Genomic DNA, 25,947 nt, shown 5'->3' with positions numbered 1-25,947 from the left:
CCGATACCCCAGGAGCAACAGTGTCCCTAATTTGCTGGGAAGTGGCGGTGCGGTCCCCTACGGCACTGTGTAGGATCCTACGGTCTTGGCGTGCATCCGTGCGTCGCTGCGGTCTGGTCCCAGGTCGACGGGCACGTGCACCTTCCGCCGACCACTGGCGACAACAACGATGTACTGTGGAGACTTCACGCCCCACGTGTTGAGCAATTCGGCGGTACGTCCACCCGGCCTCCCGCATGCCCACTATACACCCTCGCTCAAAGTCCGTCAACTGCACATACGGTTCACGTCCACGCTGTCGCGGCATGCTACCAGTGTTAAAGACTGCGATGGAGCTCCGTATGCCACGGCAAACTGGCTGACACTGACGGCGGCGGTGCACAAATGCTGCGCAGCTAGCGCCATTCGACGGCCAACACCGCGGTTCCTGGTGTGTCCGCTGTGCCGTGCGTGTGATCATTGCTTGTACAGCCCTCTCGCAGTGTCTAGAGCAAGTATGGTGGGTCTGACACACCGGTGTCAATGTGTTCCTTTTTCCATTTCCAGGAGTGTAATTCCCTCAGCATCACCCGATTTAATTCGACGACATTCCATTATCCTCGTTTTGCATTTGTTGATGTTCATCTTATATCCTCCTTTCAAGACTATGTCCATTCCGTTCAGCTGCTCTTCCAGGTTCTTTTCTGTCTCTGACAGAATTACAATGTCATCGGTAAACCTCTAAGTTTTTATTTCTTCTCCATGGATTTTAATTCCTACTCCCAATTTTTCTTTTGTTTCCTTTACTGCTTGCTCAGTATACAGATTGAATAACATCGGGGAGAGGCTACAACCCTGTCTCACTCCTTACCCAACCACTGCTTCCCTTTCATGTCCCTCGACTCTTATAACTACCATCTGATTTCTGTACAAATTGTAAATAGCCTTTCGCTCCCTGTATTTTACCCCTGCCACCTTCAGAATCTGAAAGAGAGTATTCCAGTCAACATTGTCAAAAGTTTTCTCTTAGCCTACAAATTGTCAAAAGCTTTCTCTACGTCTACAAATGCTAGAAATGGAGTGAACAATCAGTGATTCAGAGAAAAAGAACGGTAGCTCCAAACGTTTCCCACGGCAGAGAGAGAGAGAGAGAGAGAGAGACGGAGCATATCAGCAGCGCCTCTTCTGGTCAGAGCACAGTGCACACCACACAACACAGCCAGCGCCGGCCTCTGCCCTGCTTCTACCTTGGCTGCCTGCATTGTGCAGTGCCCCATTGGATTTTGTGTTTCACATATGCCGTGCCGTCTCTGTGCGTCGTCTGCCGTGTGCACTGTGCAGTGTCTGGCGCAGCTTAACTCCGCATCGCACTCTGTCGGCGATCGTTTCAGTCGCACGTCCTGCCCTCTGGGCAGTTGATGCGAGCAACAGGACAGAGAGCCACCTAGCGGATAACATAGGAACTACTTGCAAAAACCTGCTCGCAAGGGAACGGACGATTTGTCTCGGAGCGGGTGAGTTCACCGCTCCCCCCCACCCTCGGAACTCGCCCGCTCAACGCTCACCCCACCATCTCGACTCTATCCAGAGCGTCGAGCAAAGCGACTCAGGTGTCACTCTGGTCTCTGCGGTCTCAGCTCACGCAGTAATACAGCTCGCGGCTCGACCTGCTCGACTCAGCGCCTCTGCATCGGAGTTCGTCCCCACTGGATATTGTTCTTTGTAGTAATACCGCTATGTATATTACATTATTATGTTATGTATACATCAATTGTTTTTATTTTATTTTTATTTGTTTAAACTGATTAGATTAGGTTCCTGATGACTCCTCTTACTATAGGATTTTTATTATGGACACTCGAATTTACGCTTTAATTACGAGCGAACCGATAAACGTATCGCAAAATGTGATACACCAATATTTTCCTTGTTTTATTCTGCGTAAGGCTATATGCAGCACTTTCGTTTTACAGTCAAATTTATATTTTTTTTTCTTATTCTGGTACGGATTTTGCGATTTTAGGCGTCTTCGAAAGGAAACGTTCACTTTAAAAATATATGGCTTGCGATGTATTTGTATGAGGTTAATGAAATTTTAATACATTATAGCCAAATATATTGTTAATGTAAATCTCAAGTTACAACATTTTCCGATCACCCAAAAACCCACGATAGTGCAAAATAAATCAATAATCAAAAACTTTGTCATATCGTGGAAATTTCAATAAACAATACAAAATTCTTACTCATTATCTGTGTTACTTCAAAATAGGATCAAATAAGATCAAAATACAGGTATAGTACTGGAATAAACCAAGTTTAAAGGGCAATGTGCCTTCCATTTATTTTCTATTGTAAATGAGTGGTGAGTCATGAAAAAGAGCTAATTCATTTCAGGGAGTGAACAGTTCTGATCCAATCTCTGAAAAGAACAGTTTTGCCCATCTCTAGTTCCAACGTTTCTACGGAATCCAAACTGATCTTCCCCGAGGTCGGCTTCTACCAGTTTTTCCATACGTCTGTAGAGAATTCATGTTAGGATTTGGCAGCAGTGGCTTATTAAACTGATAGTTCGGTAATTTTCACATCTGTCAACACCTGCTTTCTTTGGGATTGGTATTATTATATTCTTCTTGAAGTCTGAGGGTATTTCGCCCGTCTCATACATCTTGCTCACCAGATGGTAGAGTTTTGTCAGGACTGGCTCTCCCAAGGCTGTCAGTAGTTTTAATGGAATGTTGTCTACTCCCGGGGCCTTGTTTCGACTTAGGTCTTTCAGTGCTCTGTCAAATTCCTCACGCAGTATAATATCTCCCATTTCATCTTTATCTACATTCTCTTCCATTTCTATAATATTGTCCTCAAGAACATCGCCCTTGTAATCATAATAAACATGAAATTTCATTGTGGGTGGATTCGAAACTGGTAGTTTCTGTAACGCTTATGATGTGAGACTGTTTAGAAAACTGTTATTAACATGAAGTGGTATCAGTTCTCCTTTGACATAAGATGTATATAACTTCTGTCGGCCACTGCGCTAAAGATGACATCACCTCCTTTATCTGTGAGGAATAACAGGTGCTTGCTGGAAATCACTGAGAGAAAAATTCTGATATATTGCTACAAAGCTCTGCAAGAATGATAGCGCTATACGGCTAGAACTAATTTATGGCCCGTGGCCGTTAACGTGTCGAACACGCGCTGCGCTTGTAAACTCATGTGAGATTAGATAAGCAGTTTATACAGTGCAGCGGATTACGAAGGTGGAAGGGCGAGAACGGTGTTTTGCATCTATGGATTGTGTAGAGGAAAGCAAAAAGAATGGAAAACAGTGTAAAATGGTACCGCCCCGATCGATAGTTCTTTAGTTTATAATTTAGCAATAGTGTAAAAGTGTCTTCATTGCAGAAAGGCTGCAATGAGATGGAATTAAAGGGATTAAAAAAATTAATATGCGCCGCAACAATATATACAGAGACGAGTTGATATACAAGCGCTAATAGTCTCGCCGTTGAGAGCCCGGAAACTCCTTCTTTCGATACACAAAATAGCCTGATGGTCAGTGTTTATAAATAGTAAATGGTGGTCCGTGGAGCGATAAACTATTCTACTCACAGGAACGAATCAGTTCAATTCAGACATTCTCGAAGATGATAACGTTCCATTAATTTTGTTCCCAATACAGAACTAAACGGCTCGGTTCTTGTCCAACGCTAGAGGATGCCATGGAAGACATGATAGCTCACGTTCATGTAAATTACCCCAGCTTGCATCTTTGCAGCATTGTCTCTTCAGGAATCATCTTTGAAAACGAAATTTCATAGAGCAATTCACAATTGCGCCATTGAATTAACGTGCTCAGTAAAAATAGTTCTACATGCAGATTTAACCTGTTATCATTACTTTCTGTGAAATTATAGGACTCACTAAGCAGCAAGGTACAAATGACAACCCACTGCACAATCTCCACCAAGCCTTACAATTGAAGAAAGATGTTCTAAATTGAATATTCACTTCTTTTATGTCACAGCTGAGTGAGACTACGAGATTTTGAGTATAAGAGATAAGTACTGGCAGAAGTGGAGCTGTAAATAGGCCGTGAGTGGTGCCTGGACCGATCAGAGGGAACACTGTCCAAGAGGGGCAAGAAAGTTCCAAGTTCTAAATCTGGTCCAGCTCACGGTTTTATTATGTCAGAAAATTTCCATGTTCCATTGACACTGCAGAAGGACACGGGCTTTCTGAAATCTTCGGCAAACACTGGTATCAGAAGAACGAGCGCAAAGAGGAATGCAAGAGGTACGGAAGACCAAAGAATAAGTAATGAGGTCTGAAATTCAAGGTACCAGAGGCTCATTTATGGAGTGAACTTAGACCAAAACCTTGAGGAGATTCACAGAAGATGAGCAATCGGCCGAAATAGATGAGTCGACACAGGTCGGAGATGGACTAATTTGCTGGCTTGGTAAGTTGCTTGTTGACTTGTACTGGCACCATCACTTACAAAACTGCTGTTGAAGTTGACGTGAACCCATTCTCCGAACTGATTTGTCTGTTGATGTATGCTAAAAGTCGGAAGTTCTGCGCTCAGCGAACAACGGTAGCTGCTAGCCGTCGTTAGCAACTGCTCCACACCCGTCACCTAGATGTACGTCGAGGAGGCCAGGTAAGATTTTCGCCACACTGCAGTGCGAGTGACCCCGTTGTACCCGCCGTAATCTGCCCGCGCTACTCGGACGCTACTAGGCCGCTGTATTTATCACCACGCCGGAGGTGCTACCGACCCACGCGAACAACGTGATGAGATGCACGCATGTCGCTAGGTGCCGAGTAAATCGCTTCGCTACACGCACTGCCAAGATAAACAGCACCCCAGTGAATCGATTATGGAGTATGAACAAACAACTTGTCTCTTACATATTCGATTTATCGTTTAGTTGATCTCCTGCGATGAAGGTGGCACTGCGTTTGCTTATTCTTGTCCTGTAATTACATATTACTTTCGCGCAGCAAACTGCTGATTCAAAATTAGTCGTAGCATTTTTTGCATACAACACCTGGCGAACAGAACTGAATAATAAAATTGAGCAATGCGTTGCACTTGCCTCCCAACATAATGCCAGTGTATTATATCCTTTACGTTCAGTATGGAGATAAGAAGCGGAAGCAGTATAGTCATATACAGGGTGTTCGGAAATTCCAGTTTCAGGCTTCTAGGACTTGTAGAGGCAACTCAGTGGCCAATAATTGGAACTAGAACCCATGTCCGGAAACGTACCTTTCCGTGCTACAGCCGTGTGAAAACATGTTTGCTAGGCAGGTATGCAAGAGGGTGGTCATGGTGGGCTGGTGCTAACGTCGGATCGTCTGACGTCGTTTGACGTGTGTCCTACCACTCTTTAAACGGTTCGGACTTCATTCATGCGTCCATGAGTGTTAGAGCAACATGGCTGAGTACACGTTTGTAGAGTACTCCGACACGATCCTTCTGTATGACGAAGCTCACGGTAATGGAAGAGCTGCTCGTCGCCGTTATCTGGATAGTTATCCATAGCGTCCGACTCTATCGCATCCCCTTTTCGCAACAGTTACGCAACGGCTTCGAGAAAGGGGTAACTTGGTCGTCAGTAGGCGTGACTGTTTTGCTTCGAAGAGACGCGCTACACCCGAATTCGAAGAAGTCGCGCTGTAAACAGCACTGTTTGTGAAAACTGATTAAGTTTCCTTTCTGTTTCTTCGGTTATTAACGAGTGGAACCGTAGAACAAGTGATGTACTGGGTCACAGCCAATAAATTCCCCGTAAAAGTGGTCACATAATCAACATGGTTTCAGATGGTTGTGACGCGGAAACGGTACGTTTCTGGATACAGGTTCCAGTTCAAAATATTATCTAGTCAGTCCCCTCTACAAGTCCTAAAGTTTGTAACGGTTTATGCTGTTTCTCCTATTTCTAGATATAATTTAATTTTTAATTTGTTGTTTAAAAAAACTTTAAACTTCACTAAAATAAATATTACTATTATCTCTTCCGCATGAGATCCATGACCCTCAGCGCCGTTTTTGCTTGGCTGCGAGTGCAGACACCCGTGGTCCTGAGGCGCCCCCTTATCCGATGGTGTTCGGCTGGGCTGGCCAGTTCCTCCGCACGTACATGAAATAAAATTCATACTGCAGCACTACATTATATCTAGTCACTGATGTTGATTTGCTGGGGAAGAAAGAAACCAAAACAGTCAGCAATTATTGCCAAGTTCAGAGCCAGTTCTGTAGGTATTCGTAGCGTCACATGGCATGGTTGTTTTTCATTACTTAGCCTATGCGATACTGTCTGCACATTTCATCACACGGTTTGGAAATAACATCTGTTGTTTCTCAACAAACACGGTTAGTTCACAAATAGGCACGTCATTAGTGTCCGGCTTTAGGTGACTAACCGCTATTGTACTCTGTCCCTGCATATCGTTATCGTGTGCAGCAACCGCGTACTGTTTCTGTTTCAACGTCCGCCGCGAGGGAGGAATTTTCATTGCTGCTGGCGCAGCAACCTCTGTTCATTCTAAAAGTACAACTCTAACATTTTATCCATCATGCCACTGTCTGTACACTTAATCTATTCCAAGTCACTTGACTGTCTCGCACGTTTAGTGTCCGAAATTGAAACGTGAAAGTCACTACAGCAACTTTCAAGACTTACTGATTTTCACCGTTTCTTTTCGTGCTTATATTAAAATTTGAATTCAGACTATGTACTGTATTCATAAACATTCAGTATCGTACTCATGTGTAATTAATCACTATAAATAAACAGTCGCAGTTAACACATTTCATTGCTTATCAGATTACTAACATATTTCCCATAAAATTTATGTTAGCATACACTTTCCGTTTTGTATCGCATTTTGTAGTAGAAATTCTTGTTGCATTTTCATACTCTTGTATAATTTGTACCTCAAATACTGTACATATACATTATTCGATTACTACATAGCACTCCACGTCAAACACTCGAATGAATCGATCCATATGATTTTCCTTGCAGACACTGGCCTGGCTTTACAATAATGTTTGTAATTCGACTTAGGAATGTGATTCATTGTATATCAATCCTACATGATAATGTTTCATATATCCGAATTACCTACTGACTCTCTTTGTACCGTTTCGCCATATCTATTCATAGCCTGTTGCGCTCCTAACCAACAGTTGCACAAAAGTGTCATTAAACATAAAACACTGTGTGACAAAACACAAAATATAGAAAGGTTCTAGTCTTCACGTAATTAAATATTTTACAAAGTTATTGTACTCCACAAGTAATCTAACGTACTCTCATTTTCAGAGTTATACGCCAAAGCAAGAATCACACCCTGTTGCCCTTTTCCTTATTGGTTACAATTTGTGTTCCTATTTTACTTATTATGTATTATCCCAAAATCGTTATGAGACTCTTCTCGCGGTTTATTTTACTTCGCCTTTCTTCCTTAAGAACTTTTCCTCGTTTCAGTACCCCTCATGGGATACATGTGAGAGAAACATTGTGTCTCAGTTAATATTGAAATATGTATACACATAAACAAACATAAAATTATAAATTACATGACTTTCATGAAAAACAATTACTCGCACCCCAAGCTATTGGGCGCCATTTTATACTTCTGTTTCTGTATATAATTTAACTTTTAATTTATTATTTGAAAAATAATCTTTAAACTTGAATAAATTAAATATTACTATTATTTCTTCTGCATGCGAGTCATTCTTGAAATGAAAATAATGTCTTTCGTTTATAGAGAAAGATTTGCTTTTACGTGATGCGCAATATACGTATGTTGGACAGAAGTACAAAGTTTGTCGCATAATAATGAATGACGAATTGTTACCATGATTTAATAAACTGAAAATACTAGAAATGCTGATGTTATTAATTAATGTGAGTTCTTTATGTAAATGTCTTTAACTGAGAAAAATGTTAGAAATCTCCAAACAAGATTCTGTGTTCCTGTGTGAGTTCAGGCCAAAGCCTATCTGTGCTATTGTTTATCAGTTAACTGAAAAAAATCTGAAAATATAATATTCTCGTCCGCTGCAGTGCTGGAAGAGAAAATGTTTAAATTACTTCACTACAAGTACCGCGTCGTTCGCGCAGTTGAAATAATTTCAAATATCCCCCGTAATGGCGGCGTCTGCAGCTAGCCAGCGATGTTCCTGTTGTTGCAGTGAAGACACCTAAATCACAGTCTAACATAATAGTCGCGACACCCTGTTAACCACAGCGACGGCAGCGTCCCAAGCGGCCAGCAAGCGACACTTCTGAATACAATATCGGATGAGTATGAATACTATCGTTTATACTGGTTTGCAACATAGTTTGTACGATGTCTATGCAGTGTCATAAAAGTTGACAATAACTATAAAATGACACCACATTTTTCATTATTTAGTTTTCTAAGTACTCTGGAAGGTACGCAACTGTGCATTAAGGGACCGTTCATTCTCTAGTAACGTACGGATATTCAACGAATAATGTCGTTTTTCTTTGATAACAAAAATTGCTAGTAAACGCCGAAAGAGCTAACCTTTTACATAAAAGCATTGCATGTGTACTCAACAAACGGGAGTTTCGTTCGCTACGATTTCAGCCAAATCAATGATTTTGGAACGTAAGAAACGTATTTGGAACGTAATACCTAAAAGTATTTGATGCACGAAATAAACCACCACAGCTGAAGCTTAGGAGTAAACGACATAGAATTAATAATAAATTGTCAAAAGGAATAAAACTGTTTCCCAACACAGAAGAAACCAATTCCACAACTATTGCTCAATTTGAGCCGCAAACGGCAAGAATCTTCAACTTATTCGCCTTTGAAGCAAAAGTAATCATATTTATAAAGTTATTCGCGTATTACGATGCCGAGAGAAGTGTAAGAATGGGCGGACCATTAGATATCATAAAAAATATGTGTCAAAAAGAGTATCTATGATAATAACAACGGAAATATAGGATTCACATGCATGAAATTCATGTATATATTCTCTTGCTTTCGGTGGAGTAAGCTGCAAAAAAATGGTTCAAATGGCTCTGCGCACTATGGGACTTAACATAGGAGGTCATCAGTCCCCTAGAACTCAGAACTACTTAAACCTAACTAACCTAAGGACGTCACACACATCCATGCCCGAGGCAGGATTCGAACCTGCGACCGTAGCAGTCGCGCGGTTCCGGACTGTATCGCCTAGAACCGCTCGGCCACACCGGCCGGCAGTAAGCTGCAAATATACGCATATTCGAAAGTATGTCTTCATGAACAAGTTGTAGCTTATGCCACTTAATCGGTGTGAGTCGCCTGGTTTTACACGTATTTCACGATAATTCATGTCTTTTGGTAATTTAGTAACTCATGTAACGCACAATTATAATAACTATTTGTTAAATAAGTAAAAAATAATTAAACACGAACATTATGCATACAACGCATGTGACTGTCTGTGTTCTCACCGCTTGGAGTGCTAGTGTCGCACCAGTTGTCAAACAGTAACAACTTTCACACCAAAGAGTATCGGGACTGTATCTATTAGACTGTGGTTAAATTCTGGAAAGGGGTGGATTATTCGACATGGAATGTTACCAATATACATCAAATAGTTTCAACACGTATTTTAATACATATATTAAAATATTTGTAACTTTTACACATCTTTTGTTCTACAGGAGTCTTTACTAACCATAAATTCGTCCGATCACAAACGCAACTAAAAAAGAGAGCGAAATTTTTTAATGCCGCTCTTAACAATATGAACAACATGAAGATTTCACATTATAACCTATTGTTCATTCTGCGATTAACATTACGGCAACACATGTTTTATTCTCTGGTACGTCATACAGTAGTGATGATTATCATTTTAGCACAAAAGCTTCTCTCATATTACAAATGTCACATTATTAACATCACACATAATATACCGTACATCATACAGGCGTCGTAATGACTGTTGTTGATGGTTGTTTACAGAATTTCACATGTCCTTTCGTGTGGGGACGCTACATGTGTTAGAGCAACATAGCTGAGTACACGTTTGTAGAGTACACCGACATGATCCTTCTGAATGGTGAAGCTCACAATCATGAAAGAGCTGCTCATCATTATCCACAACGTCCGATTCCATCACATACCCATTTCGCCACAGTTACGCAACAGCTTCGAAAAAGGGGTAACTTCATCGTCAGCAGGCGTGAGTGTTTTGTTCCGAAGAGACGTGCTACACCCGAATTGGAAGAAGCCGTATTGTGAAGAACACTGTTTGTGGAAATCGATTAAGCTTACTTTTTGTTTCATTGGCTATTAATGAGTGAAATTGTAGAACAAGTTGTGTACTGGGTCACGCCTGATAAATTACTTGTAAAAGTGGTCGCGTTAGTAAAATGTTTTGAGATTTTTAGCACGAAATGATACGTTTCCAATTCAAAATATTATCCACTCAGTCCGCTCTACAAGTCCTATAAGTTTGTAACGGGAATTTCGGAACAACCTGTATGCTCAGTTGCAGGTAAAGCATTCATTGGTTGGACACTGGGATACTACAGTTTGTCTATGGAAGAGGATGCTTTCATTACACTGGCAGGGATCATATTGCAATATTGTTCGTGAGTGTGGGATCCTTGTCAAGTTACGTTAACAGATGACATACGTTATGTGCTAAGGAAAAATTGTTACAGACTTGGTCATCGACGAGTGTAATAGTAATGCTAAACATCGTTGATCCGTCACTTTGTGCAATATTTTGTCTGTCTCGCGGAAGTTAGCTTAGAAAATCGAGCACAAACTTCATAATCTCCAGTCTTCTACATACCGATCGTGTAGTGACAGTGAACATAAAAGTTAGACGCTTTTAGTGATATGCAAAGTAAATGTAGAAAACTGGCTTCGGAACTGAGGAAATTACAACAGTTTTCCCATAATAATTTGTCTAATCTCTGTATTACGAAACCAGAAAAGCGAACTGAACTCATGTCCTAGATGGGAATACCGTCATGTTTACACTCGGGAACCGACGAGGAAAAGTAAGTAACAGCGGACACACCAATGTTCTTAAAGTGAAGTGTTGCCACACGGCGCACGACTACAAGAGCACATCAATTAACGACTGACCAGCACTTATCTCTGACAACAGTTCTTGTATATCCTCGCTGTGACAACATTTGTTTATTCTTGCGGGAAGAAATGCAACTCCCTCAAGAACAAGTTATTTTTATTGAGAAGTGAGGTGTGAGGCAGATCATCATTGAAGGAGTGTATGATAAGAAATTCAGACCAAATGTAACAAACATGTCACATGAAAAGGTGTCCAGACACAGTCGATACACAGTGTACCCATTGAATGGAATTGTGTGTGAATTTCTAAAGGACCAAACTGCACAGGTCATCGGTCCCTAGACTAACAAACTACTTAAACCAACTTTTGCTAAGAACAACACACACACCCATGCCCTAGGGAGGACTCGAACCTCTGACGGGAGTGGCCGAGCAGTCAGTGACATGGCGCCTCTAACCGCGCTGCCACACCGCGCGGTCGCAGTGTACCCACCCCGCTTCTACTCTTTGTAGGAATTTGGCAATTGTTCTATTGTTCTTGCAGACACTAGACAACGAGTAAGCTCCCACTTCATCATTGGTGAGAGATTTGGTGATGTTGCTGGACAGAGCAATTGTTGTACTCCACGAAAAGAACGTTGCGTTGCAGCAGCCGATGTGAACGTATCTTGCCCTGATGAAGACGTCCTGCTGCAGAAATGACTATATCACGATGATAACACCCTGTGCAATGTAGTGGGCACTGGTTATTACTTTACCCAGCAGAAACACCGGCCGGCTGGTGTGGCCGTGCGGTTCTAGGCGCTTCAGTCTGGAACCGCGTGACCGCTACGATTGCAGGTTCGAATCCTGCCTCGGGTATGGATGTGTGTGATGTCCTTACGTTAGTTAGGTTTAAGTAGTTCTAAGTTCTATGGGGCTGTTGACCATAGATGTTAAGTCCCATAGCGCTCAGAGCCATTTGAACCATTTTGCAGAAACACCAAATGTGGTCGCGTCTTGTGCTGAGGGCCCCTACACCATGAAGCCTAAGATGGGATATGTGTGTCACGGGCGAATGCTGTCTGTAATAGGCGACTCATCAGATCTGCATCATACACGTGTACGTCCATCGCTCGCTCACGGACAGAATCCACTCTCATAACAGAAGACAACAGAGCACCATTTCACTCTCCAGTCGACTCTTTCACCGACACCAGATTAGCCATGCTTGGTGGTGCTGTGGTGTCAGTGGTAACCTGCCCAGAGGCACATGTGATCCTAATCCTCTTGCAATCAGACGGTCCATAGTGGTCACTGATGACACAGCAGGTGTATCATGTGGCCGGATTTTATCTCTGGATGATATTCCCTAAGCCACCCGTGCTCGCATAATGAATCGATCCTGTCATGCGTCTGTAACATGCTGACGTCCAGAATCTGGCCTATAGGTGTGGGAATATTTCACAGACCACTGTTGAAAGCAGCGACACACCACAGATAATCTGAGATATGTGCAGGAACCCTTCGATACATTCACGAAGCTTCCCGCACGCCCACAATGCGACCGCGTTTAAATGGCAGAAGCTATTCAATAGGAGTCGATGGGGCGTGGCTGTACACTACAGTGAATGTTGTTAGTACTGTTCATCTCTAAACTTGGCACAGCTCCTGCCAGCAGAGTCAACATAAACGGTGCAGAGACAAGCTTCCTCAGCACTATCTGATCGTCGATGATCGCGACAAACGAATCCCCTTCACTACAAGCTCTTAAATGCTCGTTTTATACCCTGGTGCCACTGTATACGTGCAAGAGGAAATTTAAGTGGCCATACATAGGTCTAACTATGGGGCGATAACACGTACAGCAATAATATTCTTGAGTAGTGTTTGTGGTTAAAATGATAAATGATAATGAATGGAGTTCCTAAGTTCCTTTTTACAAAAGTTTAGAGAGAATGCTGCATCAGGCTTATGGTAAACTCTCAGAAAGTTCAAAGAAGTATATTTGGCCAAAATCAAATAGTTCATTCAACAACGATAGTGGATTATTTTTAAAATATGCATAACTTCCCGACTACTAAAGGGGAGTTAACTAGTAATCCCTTAGCTGTGAATTCTCTAACTATCGTCAATGAAGTCTTGTGAATCTTTGTTCTGCGTCAACTGTTGAGCGAATAGTGATTTTCTGGGAGACACACCTAATGTATTTTCCTTAAACCGCAAAGCAAAGTTTCTTCCTGTCTGTCCCATACATTGCTTGTCACAGTCTTGGAACGATAAGCCGCCCGACGTAGCCGTGCGGTCTCAGGCGTCTTGTCACCATTAGCGCGGCTCCCCCTGTCGGAGGTTCGATTCCTCCCTCAAGCATGGGTCTTTGTGTTGACCTTAGCGTAAGTTACCTTAAGTTAGATTAAGTAGTGCGTAAGCCTAGCGACCGACGACCTCAGCAGTTCGGTCCCATAGTCCTTACCACAAATTTCCAGTTTCTTGCTACGATATTTTATATACACCTGAATTTAAACACTCATTATTGCACTTGCCAGTCGTGCCCCTCAGTTTAGTTTGTAGTAGACTGTTATTAGTGAACGCAATGGTCGTTTGAATGTTTTTTAAATAATGTATTTATTCTGTCTGAAATAGTTCCCGTATAAGTCAGGTTAGTAAATTTTCTATTACGGAAATGGTTGTGATGTACCGTCTTTCTCTGGTTATGTCTTCTTTCTTCTGGTTTGAAGCCGACAGTCAGTGACAAGGCCTAACCCTCGTCCCCCGTCTCAGCCAACCAGTCTTTTTAAGATCAGTGATCTCACACCGTGCTACGTGACTGCGAGTAGTATACCACTCCTTAAGGACGCGTTGGACAGTGCTCGTTGATACACCAATAGATGGGTTCACATCATTAACAGTGCAGTCATGAGTAAGTCGAAACACGATAGGTTCTTTTCACTAATATGCCGTGCCTCTACTAGGACACGTCTTAAGGCCGTGATTCAGTATAACCGAGTGGCACATACGAGTACATACTGGGTGATCGTAACTGAAGTGCAACTACTCAGAAAGGTTCAGTGTAAACTGTAACTATCGTATGGCGCCAAAACTAGGTATATATTCTAATGCGATAAAACGGAACCAATTTATGCCGAAAAAAAAAAATAAAAAAGTTCCCATCGAGGCCACCCGGTGCAAATCTGGTGCTGAGAATGCAAAGAAGACGTATAGAAATGTTTCCATATGTACTGGATTATTAACGGTACATAGGGAGGAAAAAATCACACAAATTAGAAAGACATAATGTTGATATTATTCAAATGACCACCGGAATCTACGAGATACTGTACAGCGCCAGATTTGCACCTAGTGGCCAAAAGTGGAACTAATTTTTCTCCAGTGTAAATCATTTTTGCGTTAACGCATCAGAATATCTACTAAACTTTGATACCATATGATAAGTACAGCACAGTCCGCCCCCCGTAGCTGAGTGGTCAGCGCGACAGACTGCCAATCCTAAGCGCCCGGGTTCGATTCCCGGCTGGGTCGGAGATTTTCTCAGGGACTGGGTGTTGTGTTGTCCTAATCATCATAATTTCATCTCCATCGACGCGCAAGTCCCCGAAGTAGCGTCAAATCGAAAGACTTGCACCAGGCGAGCGGTCTACCCGACGGGAGGCCCTCGTGCCACGCCATTATTATTATTACAGCACACACTGGACCCCTGAGTAGCTGCACTTTGATCATAACCACCTGGTCCAACTTCATTACCATTTGTTATATCTGTGGCGGAGGGTCGCATGACTTTCTGGTGCGAATTCTGCACCATGTACAGCTGTCAAAACCAATTAGTGTGCTCTCTTAATGTTGTAACTGGTATTTTGTATGATGAGTTTAGGCCACTCACTCAGTTTGAATGTTGTTAACACCTCTGGGGCCGCACCTCCTGTTAAATAAACACGAGTGACGCTGGTATTACCACAATGTGACACGCCACTTTGCTCTGGCAGGGGGCGGACAACCCCAGCGAGGTGGAGCGATCGCTGTCGCGCATCCGCGAGCGGCGGCTGGCGCGCTTCATCCCGTGGGGCCCCGCCAGCATCCAGGTGGTGCTGGCCAGGCGCTCCCCCTACCTGCCGCCGGCGTCGCGCGTCAGCGGGCTCATGCTCGCCAACCACACCAGCATCGCCAGCGTACGTGCCTCTCTCTGTGTCTTTCTCTCTCTTTCTACTCTGCAACTTGATGTGCGCGACTTCTCGTAAAGGGCGCGCTTCATCTGGGTGCTATCGAGACACGTTCTCATCACTGTGTTCAGAAACTAAGCCAATGAGCTGTTTCACCGGGATTGTTGTTGATCCATTCTAAATTACAAATCGACTTGATGAAGCTGCAAAGCAGGTTTCGTGTTCTAAACCGTAATCTGATGTAGCAGTCTTTCCAGGTTGTGAACTACACAGGATGTAAAAAATCTGCGTATACAAATTTGTAGAATTATTAGAAGAGATAAAACCTTCAGCTCTGTCACTCAAATACAACGGGTCCACCGCTTCCCTTCTAGGTTTCCTTGAAACGTTTAACGCTGGTAATCCCTTAGGCCAAAGTTCACAGTCTTTTTTTTTACTGCTTCGTTAGCTACTTAGTTACATGTTCCATAGATCATTTCAACGATTGTTTTATCGAAATGATGTGGAACGACTCAGCTTACACTCATGTATACCTATTCCGTAATGAACATATTACTTCTTAGTCCTAATCACGCAGTTACACTTAAAAACTAGTATTTTTTAAAGACTACCAATTTTTTAATAAATATTTGTCCATGGAATAAAAGCAGTTGTCCAGGATAAATGTTTTAAGTTGCATTTAACACTAGGATCACTACCTATCGAACTTTTATGGTAATGACCAAATGATCAAATATTTTGTTTCTGCTTAGTGAACTCCTTTCTGAGTCGCTGACAGCTTCAATAACAAGCAAGGAAGCTCATTTTCTCCTCTATTTATGTAGGTGAGGACTTTATTATTCTTTTCAAATTGTGATGGAATTCTTATCTCGAACTTTATTAGTGAATTGTATTGTGACGGTGCTGTTAGAATGCCTAACTTCTTGAAGAGATACCTACATATTGTTATTACTGCTCGCTTCTGTGCAAACATATTTTCTTTCTCAAAGGTGAGTTACCCCAGAAAATTATTCCATGGGGCATTATTCAGTGGTCATACGCGAAATATATCAGGAAACTGATTTGTTTGTTTCCAAGACTAGCAATTATATGAATTGTGACAGTATCTGAAGTTATGCTCCTTAATGTTTAAATTTTTATCAATATCTACACCAAAAAATCTGGAGCATTCTACCCTATTTATTAAGTCCTGTTCGTGTGCTGAATCAGTAATTGGTATGCCCCTGTTTGTTATATAAAACTGAATGCAGTGCGTTTTCTCGTAATTCAGGGACAGTTCATTTTTTAAGAGACGCTTAATAACCCTTTGGAAAACACCATTAACAGACCCTTCTGTTGCTTTCTGTCTAATGCGATTTATTATAACACTAGTATCATCTGCAAGAAGTACAAAATTTGCGTGAAGAATGTTAATGTAAGGTCATTCACATGTATAAGGAATAGGAGTGAAGCAATAATTAAACCTTAAGTGACTCCGTTCGCGATATCTCCTCTTCTTTCAACATTTTTTGAATTAGACAGCACAATTCCTTGCATTCTGCTTGTTAAGTATGACTCCAAACAGTTGTGCGTATACCATCAGCTCCTTAACAAAATGTACACAAACAAACGCCTTGGAAACATACAAAACACACCAACTGGCGAGATTTTATTATTAAAAGCTTGTGATATTTGGTGAGTGAATTTATAAATAACACTCTCAGTCGAGAAACTCTTCTGGAATCCAAACTGTGATAAGTAAATTGTTTCTATTTAAATGTTAAGCTGTTCTTGAGTACGTTACCGTTTTGAATATTTTGGAAAAAGTGATCAGTAAGAAAACTGGACGATAATTATTTAAGTCTCTCTTCTGACTTTTCTTATAAAGACCTTTAACAATTGCATATTTCAATTTGTTTTGAAAAATTCCTTGTGCTGCTGCTGCGTTACATTCATCGCTAAGCAAACGACTTACTAAGTTAGAGCAAATTTTTCAGAACTGTGTTTGAAATTTCATCAATATCAAATGTGCCTTTCTAAAGAATTTTGTAATTCTATTAATTTCTACTACTTGTAGATGCTTAAAGTTTTATCGAATGACATTTTCAATATATTCTCTTGCTTCTTCAACTGAGCCATATATTTCTATTTCTGCTCCTATATTTAGAAAGTGACTGTTAAAAATACTTGCAAATTACCAGTCACAACATTGTCATTTAGTTTCATTGTGACTGTAACTTCTACGCTGGCTGGTTGTCTTGTCTCTTGTTTCACAATATTCCATATAATTTTACTCTTATTATCTGCATTACTAGCTTCTGATCGGACACCCATATTTCTCGATATTTTAAAGACTTCCCCTGAAATATTTCCATATTCTTTGTAGAATACAAGTCATGTCGGATCTAGACGTTTCCTGGCCTCTACAGGACTTCCCCTTTCCCTCTTACACGAAAATTTCGTCCCATTAGTTATCTATGGCTTACTTATTTCTTAATTGATAACTTTCTGGGAAAGCTACTTTCAAATATTGACACAAATTTACTGTGGAATATACTGAATTTCACATTAGATCATCTCTTTATGTATACCTCACCTTGTGCTATCTCTTTTAAGTTATTTTTAAAAAATTATACTTCGTTCTATTTACTGAGTGTCGCTGCTTTGTACGAATGTGCCTCAGAGCTGTAGGATTCTACATCGTTTATTTCCATTTTTTGTGATTGGTGATCAGGGAGTCCATTAACAACTGGATACACGTTCAGCCTGAGCACAGCCTGTAAAAATGTTATCAATCAGTGTCCTGTTCTCATGCTGCACATAAGTTGGAAAAGGTAACATTTAAATCAGACTGAAACAGCCAATTAAAAATGATTCCAGTTCATTTTTCCTGCCTGTATCTTTTAAGAAATCTACATTTAGATTTCCATAAACTACTACCTGTTTCTTCTTGTCTCTTAGGTAGCTCAATAATGTATCCACGTTTCTCATAAGAAGCTCAAAGTTTCATGAAGGGGATCTGTAGACTGTTATAATTACAAGAGAAGGATTCTGGAGTAACAACTCGCAAGCACATGTTTCTGGGTTCTGATTTCAATAAAAATTCTTTAAATATTTCTGTTTTTGTGCCGTAGTTTAATATGTTGAAACACCTCCGTTTTCCATGTTAATTCTGTACTAAAATTATGAGGTACAGAACGCCTATCACCTGAGGGTTTTCCACATCTGCAAGTCAAACAAGAACATCATCTACCTTATTTTTGAGCCCGCTAATATTGTGATGAATCGAAATAATTTTACTTCTCCAAAAACTGTTAGATACACTCCTGGAAATTGAAATAAGAACACCGTGAATTCATTGTCCCAGGAAGGGGAAACTTTATTGACACATTCCTGGGGTCAGATACATCACATGATCACACTGACAGAACCACAGGCACATAGACACAGGCAACAGAGCATGCACAATGTCGGCACTAGTACAGAGTATATCCACCTTTCGCAGCAATGCAGGCTGCTATTCTCCCATGGAGACGATCGTAGAGATTCTGGATGTAGTCCTGTGGAACGTCTTGCCATGCCATTTCCACCTGGCGCCTCAGTTGGACCTGCGTTCGTGCTGGACGTGCAGACCGCGTGAGACGACGCTTCATCCAGTCCCAAACATGCTCAATGGGGGACAGATCCGGAGATCTTGCTGGCCAGGGTAGTTGACTTACACCTTCTAGAGCACGTTGGGTGGCACGGGATACATGCGGACGTGCATTGTCCTGTTGGAACAGCAAGTTCCCTTGCCGGTCTAGGAATGGTAGAACGATGGGTTCGAAGACGGTTTGGATGTACCGTGCACTATTCAGTGTCCCCTCGACGATCACCTGTGGTGTACGGCCAGTGTAGGAGATCGCTCCCCACACCATGATGCCGGGTGTTGGCCCTGTGTGCCTCGGTCGTATGCAGTCCTGATTGTGGCGCTCACCTGCACGGCGCCAAACACGCATACGACCATCATTGGCACCAAGGCAGAAGCGACTCTCATCGCTGAAGACGACACGTCTCCATTCGTCCCTCCATTCACGCCTGTCGCGACACCACTGGAGGCGGGCTGCACGATGTTGGGGCGTGAGCGGAAGACGGCCTAACGGTGTGCGGGACCGTAGCCCAGCTTCATGGAGACGGTTGCGAATGGTCCTCGCCGATACCCCAGGAGCAACAGTGTCCCTAATTTGCTGGGAAGTGGCGGTGCGGTCCCCTACGGCACTGCGTAGGATCCTACGGTCTTGGCGTGCATCCGTGCGTCGCTGCGGTCCGGTCCCAGGTCGACGGGCACGTGCACCTTCGGCCGACCACTGGCGACAACATCGATGTACTGTGGAGACCTCACGCCCCACGTGTTGAGCAATTCGGCGGTACGTCCACCCGGCCTCCCGCATGTCCACTATACGCCCTCGCTCAAAGTCCGTCAACTGCACATACGGTTCACGTCCACTCTGTCGCGGCATGCTACCAGTGTTAAAGACTGCGATGGAGCTCCGTATACCACGGCAAACTGGCTGACACTGACGGCGGCGGTGCACAAATGCTGATCAGCTAGCGCCATTCGACGGCCAACACCGCGGTTCCTGGTGTGTCCGCTGTGCCGTGCGTGTGATCATTGCTTGTACAGCCCTCTCGCAGTGTCCGGAGCAAGTATGGTGGGTCTGACGCACCGGTGTCAATGTGTTCTTTTTTCCATTTCCAGGAGTGTATATTACAGTCGCTTTCTGTTATAGCATGGATATAAGGTTTTGTTTCAACCAAAAGCAGTGAAATAAACGCTTTGTTCACACAGTTGACGGCTATGTTAACCCAGGGCTGGCGATGGCACTGAGATCGAGATGTGCCTCTAGATGTTCTTCGGTTAAGTTATGTTGAGATGTTGTTCTTTTTTTCGCTCAAGTACACCGGTAAGACGGGGACGACTCCTCTAACCCCTTATCCTCCACCTGGGGTACACAACGTTGAAGTCTTGCTCTCTGCGTGCTGTGACAGCATAACAGATTCGTCACTTTTATTTCGAAGGGAATACATAATTTTCTTAATTTCAGTGGGACAAGTCAGTCATACGTAAATATGATGGAACTTAATGAGAGTTGCTTTTTCATTATATTTCTGTGTTTTTTCTCTTGCACTGTTTGTTCCTATCTTTTCTGCTGTATTTAACAAATGATTACTAAACGCATCTGCTACCTTTGACTCATCATTTTGTACCCTTCCATTTAAATCAATAGCAATTTTATCCAGTTCTTTGGCTGGCCGTCCTGTCTCTCGTTTCACTACATTTCATATTGCCTTAAGTCGGAATGACTGATTTCTGACATAGCTTTAGGCAGTAATAAACGGAAAATAAATACGAACAAGACAAAAAATAATGATGATAGATAAATCGAAGAGACAAATAAGGGCTAATATTAAGATAAGAAATACAGCACTAATGCAGTTACTTGCTTTACTTGGAAAGTAACATAGCTGATGACAGCAAATGTATAATGGATAGTAAATGATTAATCGCAATAACCAAACAAATCCTTAGAAACAAGGGTAATTTATTAATTATCAACCACCTTAATATAGGAACAAGAAAGAAGTTCATCGAGGTATATGTCTGGAGCATTTTAAGTTACCGTTGTCAGGAGTTGATTCTGGGCGAACGTGAAAAGAAACAATTAGAGGCTAGATATATGTGGATGTGGAGAAGAGCAAAAAAAACATCCTGGAGTCAAAGAAAATACCACAAAAAAATACTGAAAGAAACTGAAGACAAAAAAGCATTAATATGAACCAGAGAAGATATCTAAATTAACTGGATATCTAATTCGACATAACAATTTGATAAAAGTCTTAGAAGGAACATCTTAGAAGTAAAATGCTGGAGGTAAAAAAATCACAAAGCAGACCATGAACATGTACTATTATAATACAGAAGGATTATCAGTGCAGTGAACTATGGTAACGACAACCATCTAGCAAATAAGATGACAAACAGAGGACAGGCACATTAACAAGACATTGGCATTAGTGTCTGGTAATAATCGTCATTTTGTCTTAGAAGGAAGGTCAGAAATTTTTTATTCGTTTATTTCGATGATGCAAAATATTGCAGAGCGAGGTTATTTTCTTCTACTCTTGTTGAAGCTTTCTGGAATATCCAGAGACAGGTTCAGTCCTTTAGATTATATCTTGGTCTGATGATAGCTAGTATTAGGACCAGGATTGTAATGACAAGTCAGTTTCTTTTTCCTGAACTTTAAGGAGAAATGTACAGCAATCATGAGTCCAGGTATTTTAGCTCAGAAAAATGTAATTTTATTGTGCACTTAATGTCATATTTGCATCGTTTTTTCGTAAAAGGTTGTGAATTTAACTTTAACTATCTTTTAATGTTTTAAAGATAGATTAAATATACTTATAATCTTTTTTAATCTTAATGAGTAGCCCCAACCAGATCATAAAGTAATGGCTATCATGTTTCCATAACATTGTTATCAACTGATAAACAGTAATCAAATTTGTGTTTCTAATAGAACAAAGCTGCGTTTTTACTGCAGAGTAGAACTGACCCAATAAAACTCTTTCGCAGCTCTGAAGCTGTGAAACACTGACGGCTTGTAGAACCTTGCCAGCTATTCGTCAAAGCCAATACCATGATGAATTAAAAGATATTTGAAGCAAGAAGATTCACTTGCTCACTCTGTACAGTTATAGGAATGGAAAGATAGTACGTAATTTACTGCTCTGTTTCATACATCAAAGATAACTGATATGTTCAATTAAGTCCCAGCTGCTCATCGGTAAAGATACATTGTGTTACAGGAGTCTCCTGGAACACAACAGTAGTGGCGATTTCTTTTCAACTGACTTTTTAAACTGTTTTTGGAAGTGTCATCAGTTCCTCGATAGGTGTAGGGTCAGCGCAATGGATTTCTAAATGAAGAGGCCAAGGTTCGATTCCCAGTCGGGTTGGAGACTTTCTCTACTCGTTGGATGGGTGTTGTGTTCTCCTTGTATCGTCTGCTACGAAGATCGTGCCAACCGGCGATGTTGTTGTGTATGGTGGTGCAGTGTTGTGTGTGTGGTCTGTGGTATCAAATGAGTCGCAGATGTCAAACAGATTCCGCGCCAAACGCCAGGAGCGCTGTATTTAAACACGTTTTACGCTGTTCTATATTGTTTATTCGTCGACATATGAAACTTTATATGATTTTGTTCATTTCATTTATTTTATATTTCGATGGGTAACAGTCTCTCAGGGATACAGTGTCTGTTTCGCCTCTTACTGAGTTACACGCATGGTGTTACAGGAGTCTCCTGGAACACAACAGTAGTGGCGATTTCTTTTCAACTGACTTTTTAAACTGTTTTTGGAAGTGTCATCAGTTCCTCGATAGGTGTAGTGTCAGCGCAGTGGATTTCTAAATGAAGAGGCCAAGGTTCGATTCCCCGTCGGGTTGGAGACTTTCTCTACTCGTTGGATGGGTGTTGTGTTCTCCTTGTATCGTCTGCTACGAAGATCGTGCCAACCGGCGATGTTGTTGAACATTTCACCTGCGAATTGAACGTTCGGATTCTTACTCAACTTAGAGAGTAACTGCTTGTCCAATCTGTTCAATCCCGACACCTTTACCAAAATAATTTTTTTTTTCTTGAAACCTCCACACTCAGTTTTGTTTACCCCAAGCAAAGGTCGGTTTGCTCAAGTAGTGCTAATCTCGACAAGTGGCGACACCGACATGAGCTGGGCTGAAGAAAGAGACTGAGTAACTACTACAGAAATTAAATGTCATGCAGAGACCGACGTGCTAACTAGTGGACCATTCACCTTCGTTTTGGCCGAACAACCAGACTTTACGATTTCCTCAAGTTCAAAAATGGTTCAAATGGCTCTGAGCACTATGGGACTTAACATCTGACGTCATCAATCTCCTCGAACTTAGAACTACTTAAACCTAACTAACATAAGAAATAACACACATCCATGCCCGAGGCATCATTCGAATCTGCGACCGTAGTGGTCGCGCGGTTCCAGACTGGAGCGCCTAGAACCGCTTGGCCACGCCGGCCGGATTTTCTCAAGTCGAAGCCCGTTTAGCTACACGGTAAATACGGCCGACTCGACAAAATTAATCCTAGTTATGAGCCAGCTTGACCGTCGCTATGCTGCAGAGGTAAAAAACGTGGTCACTGTGCAATCGCACAAAAATTCATACGAAAAGCTCAGATCGGAATTAATCCTGAGAGTCGCTGCGCCCCCCCCCCCCTCCCCCCCATGAACCACGGACCTTGCCGTTGATGGGGAGGCTTGCGTGCCTCAGCGATACAGATAGCCGTACCGTAGGTGCAACCACAACGGAGGGGTATCTGTTGAGAGGCCAGACAAACGTGTGGTTCCTGAAGAGGGGCAGCAGCCTTTTCAGTAGTTGCAGGGGCAACAGTCTGGATGATTGACTGATCTGGCCTTGTAACACTAACCAAAACGGCCTTTCTGTGCTGGTACTGCGAACGGCTGAAAGCAAGGGGAAACTATAGCCGTAATTTTTCCGGAGAGCATGCAGCTTTACTGTATGGTTAAATGATGATGGCATCCTCTTGGTTAAAATATTCCGGAGGTAAAATAGTCCCCCATTCAGATCTCCGGGCGGGGACTACTCATGAGGACGTTGCCATCAGGAGAAAGGAAACTGGGGTTCTACGGATCGGAGCGTGGAATGTCAGATCCCTTAATCGGGCAGTTAGGTTAGAAGATTTAAAAAGGGAAATGGATAGGTTAAAGTCAGATATAGTGGGAATTAGTGAAGTTCGGTGGCAGGAGGAACAAGACTTCTGGTCAGGTGACTACAGGATTATAAACACAAAATCAAATAGGGGTAATGCAGGAGTAGGTTTAATAATGAATAGGAAAATAGGAATGTGGCTAAGCTATTACAAACAGCATAGTGCACGCATTATTGTGGCCAAGATAGATACGAAGCCCACGCCTACCACAGTAGTACAAGTTTATATGCCAACTAGCTCCGCAGATGATGAAGAGATTGATGAAATGTATGATGAGATAAAAGAAATTATTCAGATAGTGAAGGGAGACGAATATTTAATAGTCATGGGTGACTCTCGAAAGTAGGAAAAGAGAGAGAAGGTAACGTAGTAGGTGAATATAGAATGGGGGAAAAGAATGAAAGAGGAAGCTGGCTGCTAGAATTTGGCACAGAGAATAACTTAATCATAGTTAACGCTTGGTTCAAGAATCATAAAAGAAGGGTGTATACATGGAAAAAGCCTGGAGATACTGGAAGGTCTCACATGGATTATACACTCCTGGAAATGGAAAAAAGAACACATTGACACCGGTGTGTCAGACCCACCATACTTGCTCCGGACACTGCGAGAGGGCTGTACAAGCAATGATCACACGCACGGCACAGCGGACACACCAGGAACCGCGGTGTTGGCCGTCGAATGGCGCTATCTGCGCGGCATTTGTGCACCGCCGCCGTCAGTGTCAGCCAGTTTGCCGTGGCATACGGAGCTCCATCGCAGTCTTTAACACTGGTAGCATGCAGCGACAGCGTGGACGTGAACCGTATGTGCAGTTGACGGACTTTGAGCGAGGGCGTATAGTGGGCATGCGGGAGGCCGGGTGGACGTACCGCCGAATTGCTCAACACGTGGGGCGTGAGGTCTCCACAGTACATCGATGTTGTCGCCAGTGGTCGGCCGAAGGTGCACGTGCCCGTCGACCTGGGACCGGACCGCAGCGACGCACGGATGCACGCCAAGACCGTAGGATCCTACGCAGTGCCGTAGGGGACCGCACCGCCACTTCCCAGCAAATTAGGGACACTGTTGCTCCTGGGGTATCGGCGAGGACCATTCGCAACCATCTCCATGAAGCTGGGCTACGGTCCCGCACACCGTTAGGCCGTCTTCCGCTCACGCCCCAACATCGTGCAGCCCGCCTCCAGTGGTGTCGCGACAGGCGTGAATGGAGCGACGAATGGAGACGTGTCGTCTTCAGCGATGAGAGTCGCTTCTGCCTTGGTGCCAATGATGGTCGTATGCGTGTTTGGCGCCGTGCAGGTGAGCGCCACAATCAGGACTGCATACGACCGAGGCACACAGGGCCAACACCCGGCATCATGGTGTGAGGAGCGATCTCCTACACTGGCCGTACACCACCGGTGATCGTCGAGGGGACACTGAATAGTGCACGGTACATCCAAACCGTCATCGAACCCATCGTTCTACCATTCCTAGACCGGCAAGGGAACTTGCTGTTCCAACAGGACAATGCACGTCCGCATGTATCCCGTGCCACCCAACGTGCTCTAGAAGCTGTAAGTCAACTACCCTGGCCAGCAAGATCTCCGGATCTGTCCCCCATTGAGCATGTTTGGGACTGGATGAAGCGTCGTCTCACGCGGTCTGCACGTCCAGCACGAACGCTGGTCCAACTGAGGCGCCAGGTGGAAATGGCATGGCAAGCCGTTCCACAGGACTACATCCAGCATCTCTACGATCGTCTCCATGGGAGAATAGCAGCCTGCATTGCTGCGAAAGGTGGATATACACTGTACTAGTGCCGACATTGTGCATGCTCTGTTGCCTGTGTCTATGTGCCTGTGGTTCTGTCAGTGTGATCATGTGATGTATCTGACCCCAGGAATGTGTCAATCAAGTTTCCCTTTCCTGGGACAATGAATTCACG

General features: G+C 42.9%; 1 protein-coding gene across 1 annotated transcript in view; it reads left to right on the top strand.

Annotated features, from left to right (window-relative positions):
* Positions 1-25,947, top strand: part of LOC126158154 (tubulin gamma-1 chain-like) — a 97,052-nt gene that overhangs the window by 57,840 nt on the left and 13,265 nt on the right. The window contains exon 9 of the mRNA XM_049916424.1: positions 15,057-15,239. Coding sequence (XP_049772381.1) covers positions 15,057-15,239 — 183 coding nt within the window. The remainder of the gene's footprint in view (positions 1-15,056; positions 15,240-25,947) is intronic.

This window comes from Schistocerca cancellata, chromosome 2, assembly GCF_023864275.1.
Source record: "Schistocerca cancellata isolate TAMUIC-IGC-003103 chromosome 2, iqSchCanc2.1, whole genome shotgun sequence".
In the NCBI taxonomy this organism is placed as follows: domain Eukaryota; kingdom Metazoa; phylum Arthropoda; class Insecta; order Orthoptera; family Acrididae; genus Schistocerca; species Schistocerca cancellata.
This window is presented reverse-complemented; position numbering and strand designations above follow the sequence as displayed.